The sequence below is a fragment of the Camelus ferus genome, chromosome 4 (assembly GCF_009834535.1).
Source record: "Camelus ferus isolate YT-003-E chromosome 4, BCGSAC_Cfer_1.0, whole genome shotgun sequence".
Taxonomy (NCBI): Eukaryota; Metazoa; Chordata; class Mammalia; order Artiodactyla; family Camelidae; genus Camelus; species Camelus ferus.
The window spans coordinates 56,298,863-56,325,834 of record NC_045699.1 but is presented as its reverse complement, the minus strand read 5'-3'; the positions used below and the strand labels follow the sequence as shown (position 1 = coordinate 56,325,834).

Genomic DNA, 26,972 nt, shown 5'->3' with positions numbered 1-26,972 from the left:
GGTTCATGCATACTGTAGCATATGTCAGAATTTCTTTCTTTTTAAAGGGTGAATAAAATTTCATTGTGTACATATGCTTCATTTTGCTTATCCATTCATCTGTTTGTGGATACTAGAGTTGCTTCCATGTCTTAGCTATTGTGAATAGTGTTGCTATGAACACTAGTGTTCATATATATCTTTGAAGTCCTACTTTCAGTTCTTCTGTGTATAAAACCAAAACATCCTAATTATTTTGAGTAACCATTATAGTGTTTTCTACTAGTGGGTTGTATCATTTTACATCTCCACCAACAGTGCACAAGGGTTCCAATTTCTCTGGAACACTTGTTATTTTACTTTCTGGGTTTTTTAATTTTTTTAATGGTAGTTATCTAATGGGTGTGAAGAGGTCATTCATTTATTTTTATTTCCTTTTTATAGATGATAGAATTGAAGCACCAAAAGGTTGAACAAGGGCTCACAATTATTAAGTGTCAGAGCTGGGATCTGAACCCAAGTAAATCAACCTACTCTTAACCTGTATGTTAAAATTCTTACGAGACTGAAGTCCCAAAAACTCTCAAAGAGAAGACAAAGGAGTTCAAGGACTAACATCCACTGAATAAAGGGCAAAATAATCAGCAGCAAGTTAAATTTGTCTTTCTTCTGATAATGTTCTCTGAATTCTGGGGAGGCTGAGTTTACTACAAAATTCCAAAATACTGTTCTAGGGGTAGAACTCTATTTTTTTTTCACCTTATATAAGCTTGTTCACAATGTCCATTTGGGACTTAGACTCAAGCTTTCTTATGCCCTAGTTTCAGTGTTGTCTAGTCAGGCAACCTGAATCCAAAAAATTCTCCTGAGGTTCTGTCAGCCATATACATCCCAGTCATCATTTCAGCCAGGCCAGAACTCAGAAAGTTCTTTTAACTTAAACGGGTCCGGGCCAACTACCAAAATGCTCACTTTATATTGAGATTAATGTAGTCAGCAGACGACTGAGCTTTCTGAGCTGGTCTCGGAGGAATTCCTTCCTCCGGAACAGATATAATGTGAGATTTAAGAACCTGGGCCTTTGCATCTGACAGACCTTCAGTCACTGAAATTCAGTTGAAGACATAAAGTAACTGAACATCTTTGAATCTAATATACAAATCATAAAGAAATACATAAGTAAATCACAAATAAACATATAAGTAAATATAAACCATATATGAATAAGGGAATGACAGGACCAGAGCTGATGAAGAGGAAGCAATGAGCATGTACAAGGCACTTAGTAAATGCTTCTTAGTGTTATTATTTCAGTAATGGATCTATGTGCAACAAAATTGTGTATCATAAACATATATTATTGAGCAAACACCGATTATTAAAAACATATGTTCAAATTCTAGAAAAGATGCATGACTTTCAGATGGTTAGTGACCACAGAACAGGTGACACACAACAAGGTTACTGTTCAATAAGACATATATATCTATTGTGCTAGAATCAGGCTATCAGGTGATCCCTCTAAGAGAGACTTCGTGTTCTTAGATATGGCATACCCGTTTCTTAAGTACAGATTATTGCACGATAGTAAAAATGTCTACAAGTTTAGTGCTTTTTTCCTGCATAATTATGTAAACTATAAAAGAAAAATATCTCTGGGATTTGTGTATCTAGACGCCCAACCTGCGATAGCTGTTAAGGCTCGCTCTCCGAGTCCCAGCGGCAGCTCTGCCTCAGTCCCAACCGAAGTGGATTCACAGCGTCGCAGGACTGGCCGGGTTGGTGGCTTTTCTCCTGCCAGCAGCTTGGATGAAAGGGCCTTTCGCGGTGCTAGGGACCCAGCTGGTCTCTGCCCAACCCCTGTCTCGCTGAGCCAGGAGGCTACGTCACTGCGCCCCGCCCCACTCGGGCCCCACCCCACTCGGTCCCCGCCCCACTCGGGCCCCACCCCACTCGGTCCCCGCCCCCGATGGTGCGGCCTGCATGTTCCAGGAGCCTTTTCGGCTGCCAATCTTCGGAAGGGAAGTGGAGTCTGCATGAAGTGGCAGTTAAAGTACAAATCGCCGTGAGTAGCGGCCGCTGGGTCCCGGTGGGAGGCGGAACTTCCGCTCCCTCTGGTGTATGTCATCAAAAGGCGGAAGCTCAGCGGGGGCGGGAAGGTTGTAGAACAGCACGTTGAGCTCGATTTGCCGGTCTTTGAGTGGTCGCACCCCCGTGAAGAAAGAACCTGACGGCAAGGCGGCCTCAGGCTATCTAGCCTCCGGGTAAGTAGGGCCGCCTGGCGGCGCCGGGGGATTGATGGTCTGTGGCTCTGGAGCTGACCTGCTGCCGCCGTCCCCACAGGTCAGTGGCCTCCCCTTGCCTCCCAGCATTTCTCACTCCCCCTCCTCTCCTTGGTCTCGGCCGCAGCCCCTGCCCGGCCTTCCCCCGACGCACGCCTCAGAGACCCTTCTGAGACGCAGGTCCAGCCCTGTCACATCCCTGCTTGATGTTCCCCGTCACAAGATGGCCCTCTTGTCCCTCCGGTCCATCCCGGCTTCGTTCGCCCTGTCCTTCAGCCGCAGGAGACACCTAACTTTATTTCTTTCAAAATCGACATCTGTTTGCCAGCTCTTGCGCTTTCCTGAGCACCCCTGAAGGCATCCCTTACCACGCCAGGAGAATCAGTTCCTCTCTGCTTCAAGAACACTGTTAACGCCCTGTAAATAGCGCGTTTGTTATACTTTGTTAGTATGGTTGCTTGAATGAGATGCTATTTTCCCACCGGATTATATGTTTCTTGAGGGCAGGAGTAGGGTATTGATCATTTGTAATCTCCCCAAGGCCCAATACAAAAGCACGAAGTTTGGAAACTAACAGCTCAAAGTATTCGCACTAGCTTTGAGACCTTGGGCACGATCTCCTTAAGTGGTGATAAATAAAATAACTGTCAATCATGTTACACAGCGTATGATGCAGAGTATGTACTCCATAAATATTCGGCTTGCTTTCCTTTTTAGCTTTCAGTATACACAGTAGTTTGGGGTATGTTTTTTAAATGAATCGAGAAGCACAGTAAATGAGTGCTTTTTCTTCCTAGCCCTGTGATCATATTGATGCTATCAATTAGCTGATACATTTGGTAGTATTTGGTAAACACAACCTAATGATGTAATTAAAGACAGTAATGCTAAATGGTGGTATCAACATCTCCAAGAATAAAAGTTAACCTTCATACTCTAATTAAATAACTTGAGGCCCTTGATTTGTCTGTTGTGCCTTTCAGATGTATGTTTCTGAAGAGATGAAGATATGTGTGTACTCATTTTTTACAGGTGATTGTAAAGTGCTGATCAACTGCCACTGAACAAAGTTGAAACAGAAAATAGGAAGATGGCAGCAAACCCTTCAGGACAAGGTAAATGTGTGCTGGAATTTCTTTTATTATTAGGAACTTTCCCCCAATATAGTAAAGTATTTTGATAGAAAATTTAACATAGGGCAGTTACTGTAGCCAGAATAAAAGAATAGCAAAGTAAAACCCCTTATCTGAAGCAAGTCCAACATCACCTCAGATACAGAACATCCTTAATGGCTATTAATCCTGTGTTTAAGTCTGTGTTAAGATTATTCGCATTGTAAACCTTAGATCTTCTTCTGATATCTGTGTTCTCTTGCTCTTTTACTTGAGTTCAGAATCACTTTTAAGGAAGTTATATTGTCACCAGGCAATATCCATGCCTTTATCTTCCTTTGCTCTAGAAACTTTAATACACATTTCACCTGTGTTAAGAGCTCTCGAAAGCAGATCAAGTTAGATACATCCTAAATAAGGAGTTTTTATTTAAAGATAAAGTTCTTAAAAACCAAAATTTTATCTCTGAAAAGTATTAAATTCTACTTTGTAAGTCGTTTCCTGCTTAAAAACTTGAAGCAAGCTTCTATTTCCTCTCCATATCAAGTCTAAACTCCTATTTGACTCTTCATATTTTTAAATTAATCTTAGGTTTGTTTTATCATAAACTTCATATTAACGGAATCACTTGTGTGTGTCCACCTTCTTACCTCACTGTTCTGTCTCAGAGCCATCCCTGTTGAACCATGCATCAGTAGTTCATTCTTTTTTATTGCAGACTAGTATTCCATTGTATGAATTTGTTACAATTTATTTATTCATTCTCCCTTTTGGAGGCTTTGGGGTTGTATCAGTTTTGGACATTGTGAGTAAAGCTGCTTTGAATATTTACTTGTAAGTCTTTTTGCAAATATGTGGGTAAATATCTAGCAATGGGGCAGCTGGGTGTACAGTTAAGTTTATGGAAAACTGCTAAATTTCTTCCCAAGTGGCATATTTTACATTCACTCCAGCAATGTGTGAGAATTCTGGTTGCCCCATGTTAAAGCATTGTTGGTCTTTTCAATTTTGGCCATTTTAGAGGGTGTAAAATGACATCTCATTGTACTATTAACTTGTATTTACCTAATGACAAATGCTGAGCACTTTTTTACGTGCTTATTGGCCATTGCAAATCTTCCTTTGTGAAGTGTTTGTTCAAGACTTTTGTTCATTTTTTTTTTAATTGGGTTAAATTAATTGGGTTATTTTTATTGTTTTGTGTGTGAGTGTGTTGAGTCTGGATACAGGTCTTTTGTCACTGCTCATTGCATCATCCAGATCATCTTGGAGTTGGTTTCTGTTGACTGCATTTTTTTTTTTTTTTTTTTGAGTACGGGTCACATTTTCCTTTTTCTTACTAAGTGATCTGTTATTGAATACTTGGTGTTATGATTAATCCGTTGTAGAGAATCTGGTTTCTGTTATATGCCTCTGAAATGTGATTTTTGTTCTAGCACATGGCTTGACTCAACTTACACTCCAAACTTTTGTCTCCCTTCTGTTGGGCAGCAGCTGAAATCTCTGCTCATTCTTTTCAGCTTCCGGCTGCTGCTTTCCTGCCTGGCTCCCTGGGGTCTCCCCCACGTTATGTGTAGTTCAGCAGAAAGCGAAAACTTTGGGTGGATTCTGTAGACGTGTTTGGGGCTTTACTTCTTCCTGCCTTTCCCTCTCAAGTCTCTCCCCTAATTTCCTGGTTACTCTGCCAGCCCTGAACTCTGTCCTGTGATACCTCAAGCCAGTAAGAGGAGGCTGTGCAAGCTGTAGACTGAGGAGTGCAAAAGGCCACCAGTTCCCAGATACCACCAGCTGCAGTTTCTGCCTGATTTGGGTCAGTGTCTAAGGCCTTCAAATAATGAATGTTTAAATATTTTGTCCAGAATTCATTATCATATTTATGGCAGGATTAGTCTAACCAGACTATTCTGCTAGTACTGGAAGTTGGAAGCTCACTGAATCTGTTTTGGTATATTAGCTGCATCTAGGACAAACTAAAGGTTACCGGAGTTTTATAGAAGGTATAGTATTGGAGTTTTATAGAAGGTATAGTATTGTAAAAAGCTAGCTGTGGTGATAGCTTTACTAGCTGGAACCTGCTAATACTATTCTGTTCTCTCAAATAAGCATGTGTGATTCATGTGCTCTGTGGGTTAATCACAGGTCGACATTCCCCCGTGGTCTTTGACCTCTTTTTTTCACCAAGTTACAAGGATTCGAATGAAAAGTAATTTAATTTGAGACAAAATGAAACTAAGAGAAATCCATTTTGGAAAGAAAATATGCTGCTTAAAAACCACACAATGCAGTCCAAATGGAAATAAATTTTAAATTATCCCCCTGTTTTAATAGCACAAATATTTGAGATTTACAATTTGCTGGTTACTCTTTTTTTTCCTTAATAGTTGCAGTAAAGCACCATCAATTTTAGTGTTGCCTTTGATTGATCCATAGTCATATCCACTATGAAACATCCTCTAATCTAAACTGAAGTGAATTTAGATTAGCCCTTTGGCTTTTGTTGCTGTTTTTGTCAGTGTTTTGTTGGTGTCCTGGAGCTGCGGCTATCAGGCACCAGCAGAGGGAGCCCATATCATGTTCTGTACACTCCTAGACTCTCCATGAAATTTTAAAATTCTTACTTATTTGGATCTATTGCATTTTACTCCCTATATTAAATTATTTCTGTACTGTTTATGTGTATAAAAATGTAGGAGTTCACATTACTACTATCGCGTGATAGACTGCTGGATCTGAAAGAGGGCTCGGAGAACACAATGGATTCTCTCCCCTACACCGGAGACATTAATAAATTACAACGCACAGATCAAGATCTTTTTAAAGTCATTGTTCTTTCAGTTATCATTGTAAGATAATTATGGCACTTGGCATTCAGTCTCCACAATAAATAATTCCTATACACATAAACAGTACAGAAACAAGAAACCTCAAAGGACAGAAAAAGTGGCAGTAGCTTAAAAGGAATAAGACCCTGGGGTCTGAGTGAGAGAGAACTTGAACACAGGGAGATGGCCTGAGCACACATTAAGGCTTATTCCTTTCCTTGATCTGTATTTTCGGTAAATTCCAAAAGGCGGCTAAGAGTTGAATAGGAAGTGTTTGCCATTAACTAGATATCCAGACGACTAGTTACTGGTACTAATTAATTCATGTTAATAATGTTGTTACATTTTTTTATTCTGCTAAGACTTAGCCAACAGGCAGTCTCCCCTGGATATAGGAATTTGAGCTCTAACCACTGAATATATTTTATATCTCATTTTGGAGTGTGATAGGCAGAATAATATTCTCGTCACCCACCTCCAAAAAATGCCCACACTATAATCCCTGGAACCTTTGCCTGTTACCTTACATGGCAAAGATAACTTTGCACATGTGATTAAGGTTAAGGGCCTTGAGATGGGAAGATTATCCACGTGGGCCCATTTTAATCACATGATTCCTTAAAAGCAGAGAACTTTTTCCTGGCTGTGGTCAGTGAGAGAAATGACCACAGAAGGGTCAGAGAGATGGAACGTTGCTGGCTTCGAAGTTGGACAAAGGGGACCACAAGCCAGTGAACTCAGGCAGCTTCTAGAAGATGGAAAAAGCAAGGAAACAGATCCTCTCCTAGAACCTCCAGAAAGGAACGCAACCCTTGATTTTAGCCCAGTGAGACTACTGACCTATAGAACTGTAGGATAATATGTTTGTGTTGTTTTTAAGCCACTGAGTTTGTGGTACTTCGTTACAGCAGCAGTAGAAAAATGGAAATAATATACCATTTAACTATCTGAGACAGAAACCTAGGAACCATCCTTGACACCTTCCTCATTCTTTACTGCGTATTTATCCTATCACTGTCCTGCTGACTTAACTTCCTAAACGGCTCTAGGGTCTGTTCATCTCTCCATTTCTCTGGCCTCTAACAACTTCTGTCATCTCTAGCTTGCTCTACTGTCATAGTCTCGTTTTCTCTTGTCTATTCTGTTATCAGCCTTACAGCTACAGTGATCTGTCTAAAGCAGGAAGTTATTTTGTCCCCTACCCCTAATTAACCTAATTAATCTAAAATTTCAGCTCAAGCATTACTTCCTTTGGGAGACTTCTGACACCGCTCCCCCTACTTCCAGTCTAGATCAGATTGATTCAACATTGATTCCTACAATAATTGTTAAAAATGCTTATAGAATTTTATTTCTTTATTTCAGACTATATTCATCTTAGATTTTAACTGTATATTCATGTCATTATTTGATAATCTCCATCTTCACTGGACTGTTTAAGAGCCATGAGAGCTAGAATCAAGTCAAGTTGTAGCTCATCATTATATTCTTAGAAGCTACATTAGTGCCTGGATGTCATGGATACACAATGAATATATGTTGAATCAGTAACTAACATGTTAAATTAATACTGTCAGTAGTATTTCCTCTAATACTAAACAGCTGTCTTTTAAGTATATGATAGTTTGATTTACTGTATAGTTGTGAAGAGTATGTAGCTTGTAGGATGACCACTTGAAAGGATTTGAAAATTTTAAAATGTCTTTTTAAAAATCATTATTATAGAAGTAATATAACAACTGTCATTGGAAAGTAGATTATGCATAACCCCAAAGATATTTTTTATTTTTTAGTTTTAGATTTTTCTCAATAAAAAGAATTCCAGTTAGTCCTTGTTTTAAGTATGATAGAACTATTCACATAAAGTGAATGTCAGCTGTTAGGTTTTAAATGCAATTTGATGTAATGCTAGTTACGCCAGAATATTTTTAGTGACACAGAAATGTGTGGGAGTAAATGGTTCTATAAATGAATGTGGAAATGAGAATATATATGATTGTGAATGAGACACAGTTCTAAACGTGGAACTTTTAGAGTGTGCTGCTTTATTCTAAGACAATTTTATTAGGAAAAATGTTAGTTATAAAGGAATATTAAATAATTCCTATTGTATATGAGATAATATATTTGATAATATATTTTAACACCCTCATGCTTCTAAGAATGTAAAAGATACATGTAACTAAGATACATGTAAAATAATGTAAAAGTAAAATGTTAAATTATGGCAAGAGACAGTTTGTATTTAGAAAGAAAAACACAGTTCATGTAGTGATTATAATAAAACAATGAAGTTTTATATATTGATGCCCTAGAGTAAGTTTGTATAAATCCTGAAGGTGAGAGAATCTTACTCTAGAAAATTAAACTTCAGATAACCAGATAGACTACCTAGTTTGTGCCTTAAGTTTCAAATTTGAAATAAGCTATCGTTATTACCTAAGTGCTATCTGTTGACTTATATATATTTATAATATAGTATTTTGTGCAAAACTGACATGTAAATTAATACAAGGTTATTTTTGGAAGCTCAAGAAGGGAGCACATTAGACAAGATCAGAAAGTAAAAATCTAATGGACCTGACCGTACCCTTTCCCTGTAAAGTAGTTTCTGTGGCTCTCGGCTGCCTGTATGTAGACATTAAGCTCCAGAATGTTATGCAGGAGATAACCTTGCCTGGACACTCAGGCTTCCGGGTGGGAGCATGAGGCATTAAGTGAGATGCAGAGAGAGGCATCCCATCTTTACCAGGGGAGGAAGGCTGTGAGCCATCCCTGTCTAATGACTTCTTGTTTAACTATTTTAACAAGTTCTTAAATGTCTGAAGGGATTTTGTGCATGGAGAAAAATACTCATCACTGTTCATAATTAATACTCAGGTTTTTAAACCCACTTACAAACTAAGTTCTAAAATAAATTTTTTTAACATTTAGAATTGATTACAAGCTTATTTAGTTATTCTCTTTAATAACGGTTTAAATTACAATTAATATGACTTCTATAATACTTCACTTTATATAGTGATTGCGAAACTTACTACACGTAAGCGTATTTTAAAACATTAACCTATGGGTTTAATTAACTCTTACTCTGTCGGTAGTACTTTTTTTTTTTTAACTCTTCCTGGAATTATAATAATCTTTCCAGATTCTTATTTCTGTACCTTTCCAGGATTATAGTAATTTTTCTATACCTTCTTAGGGTTATGATAGTCTTACCACTACCAAATCAAAACAAAATTTCAGATTAGTCAGGGTTTAGATTTGTTGATGGATTTGATTCCTAGGTAAAGCATAAGATTTGGTTATGCCTTTAAAGAAGATTTAAAAGCTATGTTGGTGTGCACTGGGTTACTTCTGTAAAACTTTACCTGCTAAGTTAATGGGATTTTTTTTTTTAACTTGTACCTTTCTTATAGATTTTTAGTTTCTTGCAACCCACAGTTATTCCCTGAATGAAATACTTTTTTTTTTTTTAATGTGATTAGTGTGTTATAACCCACTGTTCTGTTGTCATTTATGAACTGTTGTTTTCTGGTAGCATTCCTGCCCGGAATTATGGACATTTCATCTCCCAAGAGATGAGGGATCAGGTCTATACCGTTAGCTCTTTAGGGTATTTCGCTGATTCACCCACTCAGAACTCAGTCTCTACTTGGCCATTGTGTGTGGCCATGGGTGCTCACCGACCACTGGGTCCCCTTTCAGATGTCGTACATGTGTCAGGACTGGCACTGATCTCACCCTCCTGTTCTTGGTACGTAGCGTGCTTTTTCTGGTATTATTTGGCTTATTCACAGTTCCCTTTCTCCTATAACTAAATAAAAAACTACACAGCTATATTTTATAAACAGACATATACTTACTAGGACAAACAGAACACCTAAATGTTAACACTAACCTGATTATTAACATAAAAACTATACTTTCACCCTTCTTTACAATATTTTTATGTACCTTAAGTTTCTTTTTTGTATCTTATTATGAATTCATGGCTTATCACAGATTGAGTTTGTTCCATTTTGTTATAATTATTCTCTTTTTAATGTTCCAGTTGTGACAGCTTGGCTAACCTCAAGCTGCTATCTTTGTTTTTTTTAGCACTATCTTGGACCTTGAAAAACAATCTTGCTTTCTGACAAGATATTCCAAGCCCACCTTGATTTTTTTTTTTTCCTGCACTAAGACATGGAACTAATACTCTCCCTAGAACTCTGATCTTTTTAGTGGAGGATAGTATCTGAGACCAAAATTGGTTCCACATGGAGTTGATAATCACAAAGGTACAGTTGCTTGTCACTGTAGTGACAGAACAGTGAAATGTGTTCTTTTAAGGGCAGATGTTAATGACAGTAGCCCAGTTTTATCTTAATATTACTGAATCTTTTAGAATCTTTTAAAATCTTACCATTTTCTTCATTATAAGGTTTCACTGACCACTAACACTGTTTGTTGCATTGATGTGTATCTTCCTTTGGTGAAGCTTCCTTTGCTGGAAATGCCTCCACTCACCCCTTTTGACTATTTGGCAAACTTAGTAAAATGAGGGGAAGGAGAGGATAATTTTCATTTAAACTTCAACACAGCTCTGAAATGTTAAACAGAGCCAGAACGATTGAATAGATTTCTGTATCTTGAAACATTTTTATCAAACTCAAAGTTTTCTTCCTTTTAAAAAAAATTATATAGTGCTTAGTCCAACCACCCTAACACACACCAGCTTGGTGTTTTAGTTGCAAATCATTTGCTGAATTACAGTTACATCATATTCTTTAATGTTTATACGTTTTTATTACTTTAAAAATTACCCTTTGACAGGGAAATATACACAAAATGTTATGATAACTCACAGAGAAAAAAATGTGACAATGAGTGTGTATATGTCCATGAACGACCGAAAATTGTGCTGAACACTGGAATTTGACACAACATTGTAAAATGATTATAAATCAATAAAAAACGTTAAAAAAATTACCCTTTGAATTTAGTGTTTAAATAGTAAGTTTTTTTTAAATGCTGATTTTACTTTTTAAAAATTATAGTCAGTTACAGTGTGTCAATTTCTGGCATACAGCAGAATGTCCCTGTTTTTTATATTTTTATACACACACACACACACACACACACACACACACATACATATATTCCATTTTACTTGTAATGTGAACTTTTTGTATCTCTTATTTCCTCTTTCCAGTGCCACCTCACTCCCTTGTGCTTTGGAAACAATATTTTCATGAGATTATAATTTTTAATATTACCAATCAGATCATAGACATTTAAAAATAATTTGTGCAAGCTTACATACATTGAAAATGTATATAATATTAATACTGAAATATACAGTTGCATATCAAATGCTGGGGGGTTGGGTGGGGAATACTTTCTCTCTGCCCTCATTTCCCTACCCCTGCCAGATAGTTGTTGTTTCTGATTCTCTAAATCATTGGACCTGACATTTTCTATTACATTGCTAGTGGTGTTTCTTAATAGTATTTTGTCAAAGTTTCGATTATTTTTACATATGGCACCCTTTACCATAGCATTAGCATTCACAGGCTTAAATATTGTACATTCTTGGAAATTCTGTATGAAATCCTTTCTTAGGTAGTAGACTTCTCCTGCGACACTCCTGTCTATAAGGTTGTGTGGAGCAGGTAATGCTACATGGCTTGTAAAGGCAGAGCTTCTTCCCCAGAAGGAGGTTTTAGGATTAGAATAGTTGAAGAATCACCTGGAAGGCTTGCAAAACAATCTTCTCACAAGTACCAGAATGTATTCTTGTGAATTATCTGATCCAGAAAGAAGGAATCTCCTATTACTAGAATTTGATGACAGCTTGATGGCATAAGCATGAGTGTGCAGAGAAGGAAAATGGAGATGACAAATTCCTAAAATGGGTGTGGGGAGACACGTTTTGCCCAGAATCCTGGCCACAGTCAGTATACTGAGGCCAGATTTCCGAGCAGGCTTAGATGAAAATGCTCTAAGACCCACTGCTTCTAGTTGAGCCCAGTCTGAGTGTGAATACTCCTTGTTTCTTGTACATCCTGCACTGCTCCTGACCAATCTCTGCCCCTCTCCCCAGGAGAGGAGGAAATATGCATCCTACCACCCAATTCTCCCTTATAATCAATATAAAATGTTTAGAATCCCTCACATGAGTACCCTTAAGACTGCTTAGGTCTGCTCTGCTTGAAGAATGCTCCCTCCTTCCTGCTACCTTCATTATCTTCAGCACAGTGATGCTGGCCCAGTGACTAGTTCCTGGCCTTTTTTTTTTTTTTTTTTTTTTTTGCCCCCATAGTTCTTTCCTAATCCTTTAACTTTTGCATTTGTTTTCTTCTAAATTAGGGATCAGAAACTAAAATGCCTGCAGGTATAAACAAATCTGATAAGGTTTTAACAGGCTAGAGAGTGCCCAGCTAAAGGGAACAACTGTTTCTTTGTTCTTAATTGTTGCCATGGGGACATCCAGACCCCTGTTGCCAGATCTTGAGATGTTTCAGGAGAAGCAAGTAATCTGAGAATTTTGTATACATGCTCTCAGTGTTTACATGTTGGCATTTAATTCACATTTTAAATATATAGTTGGATGCTGCTCCTGGGTCAGGACTTTGAACCTCTGCTTGAGATCTTTTTTTAAGATTGGAGCTCAAAATCAAACCTAGAATTCAGTATTTGGTAAGGGACGTATGTGTTTGTTACCTGTCAGTTATGCTCCATTTCTCTCTCAGAATTATTTTCTAGTCAGTTGCAATTCTTTGACTTGTTCCTTAAAGACGGTGTGTCATTTCTGAATGAAAGCAGTTTAAAAAAAAAAAGGAATATTGTTTTGATCTGAGTATATTTAATGCTCCCTACCCCTCACTCCCACCACCTTCTTCCCCCATGAGAGAGGCATTCACAAAGAGGCCTAAAACGGAGAACTAAGAAACTCTCCGAGATTGCCTGGGCAGGATAGAGATTGGCCCCTGCAGCATTTGAGGCTACAGAGATTTTGTTAAAAGCCAAATGCTGTTACCCATACTTTGGTGATTAAAATTCTTTAGAACTAAGCCTTAGAAGTCCTCAGTCAGTATTATACTTTGCATTTATCTGTGTATCATGCTGTTAAAGTTGCTGGAAACTAGGCAGTAGAGAAACAGTAACAATCTAGGGAAACTACTTGCTAGTGACTTCATTATCATGTTAGAGAACAGAATTTTGCTTTCTGGGTTTCTAGGTAGCTTAGGTTTATAAAATAGCTCTAAAATGTTTTATTTCTCTATCTCATCCCCCCCCCCCTCTTTTTTTAGGTTTTCAGAACAAAAATAGAGTTGCAATCTTGGCAGAGCTGGACAAAGAGAAAAGAAAATTACTAATGCAGAACCAATCTTCAACAAATCATCCTGGAGCTAGGTATTAAAGAATAATGTGGTTTTTATATTCAGTGATATAAAAAATATCTTGGACAAAATAACTGAAATTGGTTGGCAATGGTTTGTTTTTTTTAACATTGGAATTTACATGTTATGTTTTATTTCCTAGTTGGATTTGAAAAAATTAGATTATTTAATTGATTAGATTTTAAATATTTAAATTCTAATCAGAATATTTAATTTTCCCTACAGCCTACTTTCCAAAAAAAGAAAAGAATTATCTATGGTTTTTGTTACTGAAATTATTGTTAATGTCCTACTTTTTAAGCATTCTACAAAACAGGTAAAATTTGGGTAGCTTAAAGATCTTTGTGTTCAGTTTCTGCCATCTTAAGTCTCTTCCCTGACATCCATTATCCTGTTCAGCCACCATCCTGACTTTCCCCTCTTTTTCAGCCAGACCTCTTAATGGAGTTGTCCATATATACTCATCTCTGCTTTCTTACTCATTTACTCCTTGACCCACTATACTCTGGTTTCCAGGCCTCCCCACCACAAAGAATAGGTTCAAGCCTTGGTTACTTGCAGCCTCCTTATGGCTAAATCTGGTGGACCAACGCCCTTTTCTTAGCATTACTTGACATTACTGATTGTCCCCTCCTTTTTTAAAAAAAAAAATATATATATATATAGAAATATAGTTGCTGCACAATATTATGTTAGTTTCAAGTGTACTACATAGTGATTTGACATGTGCATACATTATGAAATTATCTCCACAATGTCTAGAAACCATCTGTCCCCATGCAAAGTTATTACAGTATTACTGATCATATTCCTATGCTGTATATTACATTCCTGTGGCTTATTTATTTTCTAGCTGAAAGTTTGTGCCTCTTAATCCCCTTTACCTATTTCTCCCATCCTTGCCTGCTTCCCCTCTGGCATCCACCCATTTGTTCTGTCTATGAGTCTGTTTTCATTTTGTTTTGTTTGTTTTGGTTTTTAGATTCCACCTATAAGTGAGATCATATGGTGTTTATTGTTGCAAATGGCAAGATTTCTTTTTTGATGGCTGAGTAATACTCCATTGTATACAGTCCCTCCTTAAAAGGCTTTCTTTCTTTGGCTTCCATTCACTCAACGTCAGTTTCTTTTTCCGACATTTCTCCACTGCCTGTCTCTTAAATGTTGATGTTCCTCAGAGTTCTGTTCTACACCCAGTTTCTGAGTCTGCATCTTTTCCCTGAACAGTTGCATCCACTTTCACAACCTGTTATTTATGTGCTGATAACTTTTATACGTTTGCATCTCTAGCCTAGTCCTCTCTCAGGCACTAAACTGCCTCCTAGACATCTCCATTTGGATGCCCTAAAGGCACTGTAAACTTAGTGTATCCCACACTAAACTTACCTTCCTTCTCTAACTACTTAATATTCTTGGGTTGCTTGTCCCCATGAGTGGTACAGATCTACTAGTAATCAGTCAGAAATGTGAACTTTAATTGTTTATTATTCCCTTTCACTTGCATCTCTAAGCATTTATCATTCTCTTATGTTTATATTTTGAATGTGTCTCAAACTTGTCCATTTTTTGTCGTTGCTATGATGCTGCCCTGGTCCTGGCCACTCATTTTTTTGCCTCAATTACTACTTCCTCACTGAATTTTCCTGTAGTCTCAAATTGTTTCAAATACATTTATCAGTTGCGTCAGTTAGGACGTCTTCATCTGCAACTAACAGAAAACCAGACAGTTGGCCTAAACGTTAGGATACATGTTAACCAGAGCGTGAAGATAAGGCGCTTGCAGAGGGGCTTACTGCAGTGAAACAACAGTGTCAGCAGTGACCCCGCTTCCTTTTGTCTTTCCTTTCTGCCTCTCTCCAGGGCTCAGCACCTCCCTACTGGATAAAATAGGACTGCAGTAGCCTAGGCATCGCCTCTACACTGAGCCACTTGCAGAAGTAAAAGCCAAAAAGGTTCCTGTCCTATGTCCTTTTGAGGAAAATGGTCTCAAAACCTCCTAGCAGACCTGTGAAGTCTAGTTGCCCAGAATTGTGAACCCTTCTCTTGCCTAAATAGGAAACCAGCAAGGAGAATGGTATTGTCTTCTGCTAATCAACGTTCACCCCTGGGGGAGAGCCTGGCTTACCCTGAAGCCTGGGGCCATCGATAACTAAGTTTGGGTTCCACTAGCAAGGAAGAAGGGAGAGGGACAGTTGTTAGGGAGGTGACAGCACTGGCTGCCATAGTGGCGGTCTTTCAGAACCGTGGTGTGATATTCCTGATCGTGTCCCTCTTCTGCTTGTGACACTCTTTGGAAGTCTCCCTCTACTGTTAGGATAAGGTCTGCGTTTCTTAATGTATTTCATACTTCACAAGGCTCTACATGTCCTAGTACCTGCCTTCCTCCCTCGCCTCGTTTTTTGCCAGCCCACTTCTCTCCTCCCCAACCCTGACCTCCAGTCCTCCTGAACTCTTAATTTCTTCAAACACATCAAGCTCTTCTGCCCCAGGCCTTCTCACATACTCTTCCTTCTGCTTAAAACATTCATCTCTTTAGTTTTTGTCATAAATGTAACTTGATAATAGACCAGAGTACCTCAAATCTGTTTGAAAGTAGGGGACCATAAATCATCAATAAAAAGGAGATAATTTGAAGCCTTAGTAAATAACATAGGCTATCTTCATATAAATTAATATTGACAGTGGGAAAAGGAAAAAAGACTTATTCTGGAAGGCCTTTTTTTTTTTAATCTCTATAAAGAATATATGATGAAAAATGTGATTCAGAAGAAGGGAGTCTCTAAACAGTCAAGTAACCGAGATTCCCATTTTAGCATCGCACTCTCAAGACCCTCTCTTAACAAGGACTTCCGGGACCACGCTGAGCAGCAGCATATTGCAGCCCAACAGAAGGCAGCTTTGCAGGTGAGCAAAGTGTAACTGACATTCTTGTCTCATGGGAGGTTTCCTGGGGCTTGGAAACCAGCATAGTTCTTACTTTGTATTTCAGTGGGAGCAGTATCAATAAAAATGTTCCACACATAATTGCAGTGGTTTGCTGACATTCGGTCATGCCCAAAGGATTTGAAGGACCAATACAGCAGTAATGAAAGTATCTTTTATGGTGCTGACGCAGTCATGATTGATTCTGTGCTGTACTTGGCAAGGGATTGCTTGTGTACAGAACAGTTTAGGATATTTGGATGGACAGAATGATCTTGAATGCTGAACTGGCTAGTTTAATGGTACTTCTGTATTTTTTAAAATTTATCATGCCATTATGTCTTTTGATAGTCTTACCAGTTCTTTATTGTTGTTTGGATTCTTTTTTTAATGGTCAGCATGACTGTTGTGCAGGAAGTGTTTAAAGACAACTCTTACCATAAGAATGTGATAATCCATCAGTTTAAAAAAATTGTTCTTATAGTGATAAACACTTTTAGTATTACATTGATCTTGGATATTTAACTAAGATTCCCAGAGACCTCGGACAAGACATCATTACCTATGCTTTTAAACCTCAGAATCTCAGAGTTGGAAGGCACATTAAAGATCATCTCACTTTAGACAACCTATAAATAGTCCTCCTTTGTTTAGTGACAAAGGGAAGTCACTGGTGGTTTTCTGTTATTTATATTCCAACATTCTCTACAAAATGTTGGTGTCTTAATCACCAGTAATCAGCTGCCTTTCCCCTTCTTCCAACTCCCGCCCTCTTTCTCAAGCTCCTGCTTTGTTGATCAAGAGCAGAGTACTTTGGGACCTTTGTTGCTAGCTTTCCTCCCCACTCCAGGGAACAAAGTAATTCATGTCTTTGACTCAGTTATTGACTGAAGAGAGTCACAGAGGAGAGAGTGGGGATGATAAATTAGTACCTGATACAACTTGCTAATATGGATTCTTTATTATTGTCCATCTCCTGTGTATTTCAACAAAATTAACAGCATAAGAACTGATTTTTAAAACAAAATTTGGCCTCAAGCACTCAGAAAGGATAAGTAATGTTAATGCTTTGATTGGAGAATTGTGACTCTGAAAGCTTAATTGCCTTTTTTTTCCTTCTTTTTTTTTTAACTCTTTCCCAGCATGCACACGCACATTCATCTGGATACTTCATAACTCAAGACTCTGCGTTTGGGAATCTTATTCTTCCTGTTTTACCTCGCCTTGACCCAGAATGAAGAAAATATTTGTAACAAAAGTGACTCTGTAATTTCAGACGCCAAAGCTCCCACCGTTCAGTGCTATGCAGACTGTGACTTTCAGAATCTTAGTGGACTTTTATATGTTTTGTTTCTTGAGAAGAAAGACATGTGTAAGTGAAAGCGAAAAAGGAGGGTAACAGGGACAATGAGAGCTTTGGAAGCTGTATTATCTGAGGAACTGATCACGCTACCCATGACTGTAACTTTTGTGTAATGCAGTTTGATTTTTAACTCTGAATCAGACTCTGAATTGGACGTGGTCACATAAACTCACCCCCAGCCCCCAACTAGTTGGCCTGAGTATATCATGTCTACAGTAGACTTTCAAGAACCATTTGAAGTACTCAACTATAAAGAAATGAGGGTGCTTTTTTTAAAAATGTGAATCAATAGGCTTAAATAAGTTACATTCACATTTGCTGTTTATAGAATTGATAATCAGTGTACCTTTTTTTGTACCTTTTGAATTTATAGTCAGTGTATCATCCCGAAATATCCTTTAACTCGAAACTAGTTCCCCTATTCTCAATTTTAAAAGAAAACCCAAGATAAGACTAAATTACCAACTAGCCTTAAACATCTTTTATAAACCTATGCCACTATAAATTATGTGACTGAATGCTATTAAAAGCAGTAAGAAATATAGTTTTAAAATTTGTACACGCGCTTAGTTTTATGACATAAATGGTGTCATACTGCAGTTCTAATGCCCATTTTTACTCTAAAAACATGCAAGTTGAGCCCCCTTTTAGTTACTTGAAGGAAGGAGTTAGGTTAAGCAGGTTTCTCAACACGATACAGCTTTAACAGAATCCAGGGTGCTTGTTTAAATATGCAGTCCCCACAATTAACCCTAATCCTGTGGAATTAGTGTCTCTAATTCAAAATAAAGTCTGAAAACCATGGGTTAGAGAATTCAGTTTTCATGATATATAAATTCATAGATTTGTAGGTCCCTGAAACTTAGAGGTCAGTTAGCTAACACTGACTTTTTTTTTTTTACTTTTAATAGGATTGAAATTATGTTCTATACTATATCAGAGATGTAGTATGTTTTTTATAACTGACCTCATCCTGGCCTTGAGTCCCCATCTCTGGTGGTAGGATGAAATTTAAACTTGAAATTCCAGTTTGGGTCAATGATTAGAAAAAGTTCATCTTCCTTTCAAGAGTTTCTTCTCCCTCCTAACCTAGATATTTGTACCAACCACAAAGCCCCTAAACTACATGAAGCAGGAGTGGACAATTCCAGATATGGCTGCTCCATTTAGGTTCTTTCTGTTGAGAATTTGAACTGGCTTTCTTCATTTGGGTGAGCTGGCAGCTGTCCCCCGTTGTCAGGGTCACCATTACAGCCAAGGTGCCCTTTCTCCTCCTGCTAGGAGCACCAGGGGAGCCTTTGCCTCCGCCCTGTCTCAGGTCCATCCAGCTCTCCTTGGCCCCCCTTGTAGTGGTCCCTGTTGTCTGTAATTAATTTGATCAACTTACTGTTCTGTGAGATCCTTGAGCTACTGGCATCATTCTAAATCTGTCTACTGATGCTAGGGAGATACAATTTTTGGATTGTATCATTTTTATACTATTGAAGCCTCTACCAAACGTATGACTTTTATAACCTCGGGAAAGAGATCTTTTTTCCAATGGTATCTTTTTCTGCTCTCTTTGTCTTTTAAATTGATGTTGCCTCAGTCCTACAGTCCCGGCTAGTAAGCACTTCCTCCACCCCTCTCCTTTGAATCACTTACAAATTCAATTCAATTCATATGTATTTATTAATATGTCCTCTGTAAAGCACTGTGCTTTGCGGCAGGGCGGGGGGTGGGGTGGGGTGGGGTGGGGGTGGTGAGTGAGACCTGCTCTTAAAGAGGTCACGGTGGAGAAGAGCCAGGAAGTAGGGACTAAGGCGTTGTGAGGACGGCAGAGGCTAGTGGAAAGCAGCAGTGGACTCAGAGCCCTGAGGTGAAGTTCCCTCGGACTGGGGGTGTGTTTGGCTAACCCACTTACACTCTTTACATGTCCCCCTGTCTCATCTGTAAAACGGGAATGGTACACACTCTGCGTCAGTTGTCTACACCAGTATTTTTCAAAGTGCAGGCCTCAATACGTTACCAGATTGAGAGGCCAACTGAATGGGGTGTGACCTGCTTTTTTTTTTTTTTTTTTTTTTTTTTAATAAAATAGAACATTAGAGTATATGGCATGTAGTAACAGGATGTTTTGTTTCATGAGTCTTCTTTTACTGTTTGTTTGTGTGTTTTACTTATTTTGTTTATCGCATGTTCCAACAGCAGGTAAGAACTCCGAAGGCGAAGGTTTTTCTTTCTCTTCTTCCCCACCTTCCTTCCTGTGTACTACTGTATTCTGCTTAGAATAGTATTTGGCATATAGTAGATAGTCAGTACTTCTTACTGAAGGAACGAGTGAATGAATGAATATGACTTGGATCATGATGTAAAGGGTATTTTTTGTTTCTACTATGAATCATGGCAAAAAAAGTTTTGAAAGCCACTGCTTTCAATACAGATGATAGTGCTTTGTATGACTCGAATAAAAACTGAAATGACTCAATAACTTCAAAGGCAGATTTTTTTTCCCTGAACAATCTATAAGCTGTCTCAGTGTCTTGAGTTCTTTGCTTCCCTTTGACAACAGAAGCTCAGCCTTTGTGTGCATTAAAGACCCACTGAGGCCAGGGTTTTGGCAAATATGGTTACACTTAGAAGAGAAGATGGATGGGGAAGATGTCAGTTTGTTAGCGCAGTTCAGCCCCATGAATGCTGTCGGGTTCCCATCAGCCAGCACGAGTCCCATTTCAACAGCATTAAGCTCAACCAGTATTCACTGAGTGCTTTTCTTCTTCACCTCTGTGTGCACAGTGACCAGTACACAGTAGACACCCACAGCTTTTTTTAATGAGCAAACAAAGCATGAACCCGGATGGAGGAGGAGAACTTCACTGTCCTCAAGAATCTAAGAGTCTAGAGCAGGCGACACTCATAGCTAATACTAATAGCACACCAGCAGCTAGTCCTGGGTGCGACCTCGGGAGGAGGGAACAAGCACATGAGCATGGAAGGACCAGGGAAGGCTACATCAGAGAACAAGCATTTGACTTTGGCTTTCCAGATGAGAGATTTCAGCCAGGAAAGATAGGAGAGCAACATGCAGAGCAAGGGAAAAATCTGCACAAAGGCAGGGAGGAGAGCGGATGCAGGGGCCGTTGTGAAGCAGCCAAAAGTCCGATTTGGTTGGACTTGTATGGACAGATTTGGATACAATTGTATATGGCAATAATGAGAACTGAGGCCAAACATAGACTGGACTCATATTCTAGACAATCTGGAATTTCAGGATGAGGCAGATACCTTGTGCCTGATATAAAGCTGGGAACTACTGAACGTTTTTGAGCAGTCAGGTAGGCCCTAATCAGCACTTGGGAAAGAAGAACTTGCAAGGCACCAGAAGAATTACTGCTTTTAATTTCTATTGAGAATTCAGACAGGAGTGTTCTGTTTACATCCGCACCTTGGCTCCAGCCCTGTCTTCCTCTGCCGGCTCCTCCACATAGTTCTTGGATCCTTAACCCAAATTTCTGTTTCCTCACCTCCCACCCTTAACTGCTTTTCTTCTCTCCCACAGCTTTCTTCTATATCTCTACCTCCAGGAACCTTTTAAGAAAGAAAAAGCAAAGCATCCTTGCACAGAATTCATTTAATCTTCACAACAGCTCAGTGGATTAGTGGATATTCTTAGTAACCTACTCAGCATTAATTCTTCCTTCCTCCTTCCCAACAGTACTCAGATTTTAACTGGGCATGACCGTTCCCCAGTACAGCCAATGTGCAGACTGTCTCAGCAATGGGTTAGTAATCCATTATCATTAGATCTAGTAATGCCATTTCTGAGCATATACCCAAAGGAACTGAAAGCAGGAATTTGCGAACAGGTATATGTACACCCATGTTCAGAGCAGCCTTATTCACAACAGCCAGAAGGTGGAATCAACCCAAATGTCCATCAGTGGGTGAACGGATAGACAAACTATGGTTATCTTGTCCCCACCCTTAAGCCATTCCCCAAACCTGGAATCAGATTTCCCTCTTCCTCCCAAGTTCTGCGTCCAGTTCTGCAGCCACAAACTCTGAGATTCCACATTGTCAGTTATCTCTTTTCATTCCAATCCTCCACAGAATCATGCTTTTTGCCTATAAATGTGCACCTTTTTAAAAACAGCCCAATGATCTGATATTTTGTTCAAGACTGAACTAGCTGTCCCTTCACCGCTAGACTGCATTTGTTCCTACGGCACCTCCCACTACCACGTGGAGCCACCTTCCCTGCATCTGTGACCCTATGATACACTCTGCCTTCCTGCTGTCATAGGTGAATGGTTCACATTTCTTCTGAAGGTCGGTTTCTACATTTGTCTTCCATTGATCTACATTGTATTATTTACCACCCCATTCCTCTGCTCCCTTGTATAATTCTCCCAAAGAGTTGTCTATGCCAACTGTCTTCAATTTCTCTTCCCTTATTGTCTCTGGAACTCACCCTAATCAAGTTTCTATTTCCGCACATTCACTGAAATTATTCTTGCAAAACCACTAGTCATCTCCACTTAGCCAAATCCAGTTGTCAGTCTTCATCCCTGGTCCTGAACTCTCAGCAGCATTTTCCACAACATAGGCTCCCTCTTTTTTGAAATGCTATCTGCATCTGACTTCAGCCACACTGCATGTTCCTGGTGTTCCTCCTACTTTACTGGTTGTTTCTTAGTCTCATTTGCTGGCTTTTCCTTCTAAACACAAAATGTTGGAAAACCCTAGAGGTCAGCCTTTCTATCTCTTTTCTATCTACAGTCACTCCCTGGGTAATTTTCATCCAGTACTATGGCTTTAAGTACAGCCTTCCGATTAAATCACTTAAAGCATCAGCCCTGATCTGTCTTTGTGGTAGTTAGTCTCCAAAGATGGCTGCCATCAAATCCTCCCACTTCTCTATAGGCACATGCCACTGTTCTCATCAAAAAGTGGAGTCTGTTTCCCCTCCACTCGTATATGTGCTGGCCCTGTGACATGTTTTGACAAATAAGATATGGCAGAAGTGGTTCTGTGTCAGTCTGGACCTAGCCTTTATGAAGCCTGATAGCTTCTGTGCTTGTGCTTCCTGGAGAAACCAGACACTACGTAAGAAGTCTGACTCCCCGTGACCACGTGCCGCAAGGAAGCCCAAGCTAGCCACCCGGAGGAGCCATATGCTGGAGCACTGAGGTGCCAGGCATGAGACTGAAGCCACCTTGGACCTTCCCGCCCAGCCCACGACAGAATGCAGCCAAGTGAGTGATCCCAACAGCTGCCATGCAGAGCAGAACTGCCCAGCTGATCCAGTCAACCCACAGACTTGTAAGAAATAAACTGTTGCTGTTTTAAACCCCTAAGTTTTGGGCTAGTTTATTATGCAGTGAAAGATAACCGAAATACTCTTGATCACCAAACTTCCTTACCTACTGTCAATCTGACATCTCCTCTTGGAAGTCTAAGAGGCAGCCAACCTTAACGGGTCCAAAATCGGGCTCTTCACACCTCCCCTTCCCAGCATCCTCCCGCCTGGCCATTCCCCGCTCTCACTAAATGGCCATTTACACAGCCATAAACAGAGGAGTCATCCTGCGCTCCTTTCTCATGCTCCTCTTTCAATCTTGGCAGCTCTCGCTTCAATTCCAGAATCCCATGAATTCTTACTACTTCCACTGCTGTCATCTTGTCCCAAGCCACCGTCATCAAATACCTCTTCTACTGCAATAGCCTTCTGATTGGCCTTCCTCCTTCCCGTTTGTCCCCTTCCCTTCACTTCACCCCACAGTTGAGAATTTCAACACAGCAGCCAGAGTGACAGTTTAAAAATGTAAGGCACCTGAGAAGATACTCAGCATCACTAATCACTAGAGAAATGCAAGCAAGAAACCACAATAAGACCACTTTACAACCATTAGGATGGCTGTTGTCAAAAAAAAGCCAGAAAACATGTGCCGGTGAGAATGTGGAGAAACTGGAACCCTTGTGCACTGTTGGTGGGAATGAAAATGGTACAGCTGCTGTGGAAAACAGTATGGCAGTTCCCCCCAAAATTCAACATTTTTGATCTAGTAATCCATTATCATTTGATCTAGTAATGCCATTTCTGAGCATATAGCCAAAGGAACTGAAAGCAGGAATTTGCGAACAGGTATGTGTACACCCGTGTTCAGAGCAGCATTATTCACAACAGCCAGAAGGTGGAATCAACCCAAATGCCCATCAATGGGTGAATGGATAAACAAAATATGGTATATACATATATATGGAATATAATTCAGCCTTAAAAAGGAAAGAAATTCTGACACATGCTACCACACAGATAAACGTGGAAGCCATTATGCTAAGTGAAGTAAGTCAGGCACAAAAGGATAAATACTGTATGATTCCACTTACATGAGGTACCTAGAGTAATCAAATTCACGGAGACAGAAAGTGGAATGGTGGTTACCAGGGGTTAGGAAAAGAGAAATGAGTTACTGTTTAATGGGTACTGAGTTACACTGTGGGATGATGAAAAAGGTCTGGAAATGGAGAATCGTGATGGTTGCACAACAATGTGAATGTACTTAATGCCACTGAACTATAATATTTTAAAATGGTTAAAATGGTAATTTTTTGGTATATTTTACCATAATAATTTTTTATTATAAATAAGATCATGTCTTTTCTCAATGAGTTTCCATCTCACTAAGAGTAAAAGCCAAAATCTTTACAATGGATTACAAATACACCAATATGGTCAAATTACTCTATTTGCTGGAGCAAAGAATTTAGCTGAAAACAGACAATGTGAAGTTTGTTTCCCCCTTGAATCTTAATGTACCCTTTCTCTTTCCCCCTTAGAGTTATTAAGCTTTTTCTTCTGAGGGGCTGTTGATCTACTGAAAATGGGGCAGTGACCAAAATGACGACTGGAATTTGAGCCAAAGTATCTGTGCTTCCATCCTGTGCTAGAACTAACAGGTCTGAATCATGATGACTGTCAGTCCCTGGTCCAGAGTGACATTCTTATCCTTTGCAGCTTTTGTCAGGCAAACCAGCCTGGTCCATCAAACTGAGAATGGTATGACCGGAGATGCTCAGCCCTTCTGCTCTACTGGAAGGTGGTGATGTTTCCTTAGCCCCTGACGTCTGCCTTAATGTCAGGCAGCTTTGAAGAGATAGGGAACCCCCAGCCTTGGCATTGCTATCCCTCTGCCTGGGACGGTTCTCCCCTTTACAAGCAGCTTGCTCCCTCCAAGGTCTCAAGTCTTTACTTACATGTCATCTTTTCAATGATGCCTTTGACAACTCTATTCAAAATTACATCTCCCTCCCCCAGAATAACCTTGCTTAATTTTTCTCTGACACTTAGTACCTTCTAAGATATCATGTAACTTACCTTCTTATTTTGTTTACTCTGCCTCCTCCCAGTAGAATAAAAGTGCCGTTAGTGCAGATACTTCCCTGTGTGTGTGTGTGTGTGTGTGTGTGTGTGTTTCGCTGATCTTTATCCCCAGTGCTTAGCACAGTGCCTGGCACATTATAACAAGTGTTCAAACATTTTAATAAATAAATGAAGTAAGTTTGACTGTCCAAAGTGAAAACTGGCATCTCGGTCCTCAGCAGTAGACCCTCTCCTCAAGTGAAAGGTATACATAGACAAACACATGCACGAAACTACTCCTGTAAGTTTAGGGGGTTCTGAGACCCCCTGAAACACAGCCATGGGTGCCAGGTTAAAACCCTTTGATCAAAAGGAATTTAGCTGTCCCTCTCTGGATGCTTCTCCAGTGCCATCTGTTGGAAATCTTCTCCATGCCGCAGATGTTATTACTGTTGGGAGTCTCCCAGGAGATTCCGAGCCTTGCAATATTGTAGCAAATACGGTGAAGCTGGCAGCCATAATTCTGTTAAGAAAACAGGAGTGTGTGCCAGCCCCTCATTCTTCATTACTGAAGCTATTAATTCAAATTCTCTTAGGAAAACATCCAACAGTGAAAAGACAGGCTCTGAGCAGCCACAAGATAAAGCACAGCCTCCGTCCCGGGAGGCATAGACCTTTGTTAGAGAACTGGGTTCTTCTCCCGGGTTAGCCACTTCGTGAGGCAAATGCTCACGAATCGGATGCAGAGCTGCTCCTTTGAATACACTTAACTTCTTGGGGATGGGAGATACCCTGCAGGGTGACAGTGACAGGCTTGTAGGTTCTATTCAACATTGCTAAGTCCAGAGGCTGCAGAATCCAAGAGGACTGGCTGCTCCTTAGAGGAGGAGCTCACGTGTCCAGCGTGCCAGATGAGAACTGAAGACTTAGTAAGACTTCCACAAAAGAAAGGTGATGGCAGAGGAGCAGGTAGAAGGAGAGGACATCCCAGGTGGGCGGGTGGGGGGAGCAGGCACAATGGCAGAGAGGAGGGAATGGGGTTACAGCACGAGCCAGCATCCATGTGGAGGAAAGGCTACAGAGAGCCACTGTCAGGGAAATGACAGAGTAAGATCTGGGCTTAGTGAGATTTTTCCCAGGAAGCAGTGGAGGATAGACTAGTGGAGGCAAGAAGACCACTCAGGTTACTTTTACCTGAGGCAAATGGTACGGGCTGACCCAGCTGGTGTCAGCAAGAATGGGAAGGGAAGAGATCAAGGGTTATTAAGGCAGGTAGAGTTATCCACTGATGGAAACGTAATGGAGGATGAGAGAGGAATGGAGGGAGAGGGAGGAGGGAGGTCCTGGGATAACTGTCAGGTTTCTGGCTTGGGCAGCAGGGTGGATACAGGTGAAATTTCCTTAGGAAGATATACGGGTGGGACAGGGGTTGAGGAGCCTTTCCCGACGAGGTGTTCCACAAGAGACGGAAGCACTGCTGCCTGAAGGCCTCCACTGCCCGGAAGGAATGGGCGTCTCCGCCCTGATCTAGAATGGTACTAGTTCTCCTCGGCAGAACTGAGGGGAAAGGCACTGGAGTCATGTTCTGCATTCTGCGGTTCAGATGAAGAACCCCCGTTGAGAAAGGTTTTGCTAATGTAGATCTGCTTCTACTAATAAGGCCATGGGAGTGGACGAAATCGCCCTGAGAAAGTGGATACAATGGAGTCAGTATAAACGAGAGTCAAGGGATGAGGCACCTGAGAAAGAATCTAGTGACGAA

The 26,972-nt window shown here is 39.9% G+C and overlaps 1 protein-coding gene across 2 annotated transcripts; it reads left to right on the top strand.

Annotated features, from left to right (window-relative positions):
* Positions 1 to 2,087: 2,087 nt before the first annotated feature.
* Positions 2,088 to 20,338, top strand: INIP (INTS3 and NABP interacting protein). 2 transcript variants are annotated; one of them, XM_014550829.2, is made up of 5 exons: positions 2,088 to 2,243; positions 3,294 to 3,376; positions 13,494 to 13,596; positions 16,397 to 16,487; positions 17,648 to 20,338. In XM_014550829.2, the coding sequence occupies exons 2-5, from the start codon at positions 3,352 to 3,354 to the stop codon at positions 17,741 to 17,743; spliced, it is 315 nt and encodes a 104-aa protein (XP_014406315.1). In that variant the 5' UTR covers positions 2,088 to 2,243; positions 3,294 to 3,351; the 3' UTR covers positions 17,744 to 20,338. The 2 variants fall into 2 exon arrangements, with proteins under 2 accessions (XP_014406315.1, XP_006175028.1); XM_006174966.3 differs by having other exon boundaries at positions 2,095 to 2,322.
* The last annotated feature ends 6,634 nt before the right edge of the window (positions 20,339 to 26,972 follow it).